At 31.7% G+C, this 2,500-nt stretch overlaps 1 protein-coding gene across 1 annotated transcript in view; it reads left to right on the top strand.

Moving 5' to 3' along the window:
• The window catches only part of LOC119573157 (pleckstrin homology-like domain family B member 1), a gene marked incomplete at its 3' end in the record, with an annotated part of 91,128 nt that overhangs the window by 76,646 nt on the left and 11,982 nt on the right, over positions 1-2,500 (top strand). Inside the window, 1 exon segment of the mRNA XM_037920226.1 lies at positions 491-520. Within this exon segment, the coding sequence (XP_037776154.1) occupies positions 491-520 (30 nt within the window).

The following is a 2,500-nucleotide window of genomic DNA, read 5'->3' as shown; positions in this document are numbered from 1 at the left end:
CAAAGATGATGATGATATACACAATAAGAAAAGCAGTTTGTAATTGCTTTCATGATATTTTTATGCAATGAGTCCCCACCAACCAAGGCTTTGGCAAGGTAAGAAATATTTTTTGCAGACCTCACTATTCACTTGGTAATTCTTTAAATGTATGGTAAGCTATCTGAAATCAATTTTGATTATGCTAAATTTTCCTCCTACCCATACAACGGCCTCAGTCAAGACATTACTGAAATTTTACTCTTTTGGATCAAATTCTTAAAGTATTGATATCCTCTCCAGCTAATGTACTGTATACTTCCCTGCATGTTATTTGGTGTCACCTGGGATGTTCTGTAACCTCTGATTGTAGTAAAATATTGTGTAATTGCAAAAATTTATTAGTCTCCATTAATTTTGGTCAATTTTTTTTTCCTACCAATATGAAAGTTTTTTTTTTATGTTCATTTTTACAGTTTTTTATTTTAATTTAATGTTTTTATGTTTGCAGGATCTTATTATCAATTTTCAAAACTATCAAGTAAGTTGCTGTTTTTTTAAAAGATTGGTGATGGGTCACTTACTTTTTATCTCAGTTATTTTTCTATGATAAGTATGCTTTTGGTATACATAGATTGGTTTCTTGTCATAACATATACTGAATATGAAACATCTGCAATACATATACTTAATATGAAACATCTGCAATTACTAATATCAGAATCAGACTCTTATTTTAGAATAATGTCCAAAATAAGAGTCAAAAATTAATTCTACTAGTTTCTGGGGGATGTTTGTTTATATTGAAGACTTTGAACCCATTGTTGCTGGGATGGCAGATATATATGCCATTCCCAGTTTGATTTTAATTAAATAAGGGCCTCTTCAACAATGCCAACCCAACTCTTAACGTTAAGGAGAAGGCTTAACATTTCGGCAAGCTGTTAAGTTTTTGCTGTCAGTTCTGTCCAAATGTGACGTCTGTAATGCACCTGTGCAGAGCATATTCAACTCAGAAAAATGTGTGATTGGGATTGTATTTTTAATGAATTCCTAAGATTATAAGTTGACAAAATTCATGTATTGTTATACAATTATTATTTATAAACATATTTCAGAGAAAGAACACAATTATGTGAAAACAATTACTACATTGGTACTTTTTACTCAGTAAATACTGTGTTTGAATTAATTCTGTTTGACTTCATACTCACACTTAACATTTCAGTGGTTTTACATGAAACATAATTAATAGCTATGAAAGCACATTATAGATTTTCATGTGAAAAAGTTAATCCAGATATTTAGATGAATGACGAGCATTTATATTCAAAAATTCTTTAGAGGTGAATATTTTCTTGCATGTTTGGAAACAGACATGACTGACAAATGCTCTTCCATGTTAATATTCACAGAACGAAACAACAGTATGGAAGCGGTGGAGAAGCAATTATTACTGTATCACAATCAATACAGATATGAGAAACAGATCCATGTTGGTCAGAATCAATGGCATTGATGCAGTTAAGAAATAATGAAGTAAATTGATTAGAGAGGAGGCTTATTCTTTAGATTGTTTCTTGTTTAACACTGAACATAATCAAGATAATTAACAGATTATAGATTTTGGAAGTGTGCAAGAGTGTTTTAACCCTTTCCCGACGGGTAGTATTCATAGTGGCCCGGGCCCTGCTGCAGGGGGCTTATATCGTCGTCCTAGCATGCGCGACCACACTCATGCCAAATACCACATCCCATGCCGTTTCATCGTAATACTACGAATATATGTTGTATTTTCAGGTTTCATTATTTTCTAAAGTATCTACTTGCCAAACTTCTTGATAAATCGAGACTGAAGGGTATTTTTGTTGTTATATGGACTCCATAGTTGATCATTATTCAGTCTATAGTCTGAATGAAATAAGCAGTGTGCAGCATCATGGAGTTGAAATCGTCGGTTTGTTGCATTTTTTATATATATATATGAAATATATATATAAACATACATATATGTAAATATATACATATAAGTAGATTAATATATATATATATATATATATATATATATATATATATATATATATATATATATATATATATATATATATTGTGTTAAAAACAACTTAATCACACTTTTACTGTCAGAAAAATAATATTTTGCCGTGATTGTAACAAAAAATAACTCATGGCATCTCCATACATACACCATGGCACGTACATACATGCCCCCGGCAGATAGTCCCGCCATGCCATGGCATGTGCGTACATGCCACCCGTCTGGAATGGGTTAATGTACTTCCAGTGCAGAACATTGGAAAAGAAATTGCATAATTCTTGCACTGAAATTGTAGTGCCACAGTTATCATTTTATAAGTGTAGTTTGTCCATTTTCTCCCATTTTCCTTTATGAACTGGAATTACTTCAATGAAGAACATAGTAATCCTTGCTGTAACAGTAGGGAGATCTTGGAATATCATTACTAATGTCATCTCTAATTATCATCATCAATGTAAGCCCAAG

The sequence above is a fragment of the Penaeus monodon genome, chromosome 5 (genome assembly GCF_015228065.2).
Source record: "Penaeus monodon isolate SGIC_2016 chromosome 5, NSTDA_Pmon_1, whole genome shotgun sequence".
NCBI classification, from domain to species: domain Eukaryota; kingdom Metazoa; phylum Arthropoda; class Malacostraca; order Decapoda; family Penaeidae; genus Penaeus; species Penaeus monodon.
This window is presented reverse-complemented; position numbering and strand designations above follow the sequence as displayed.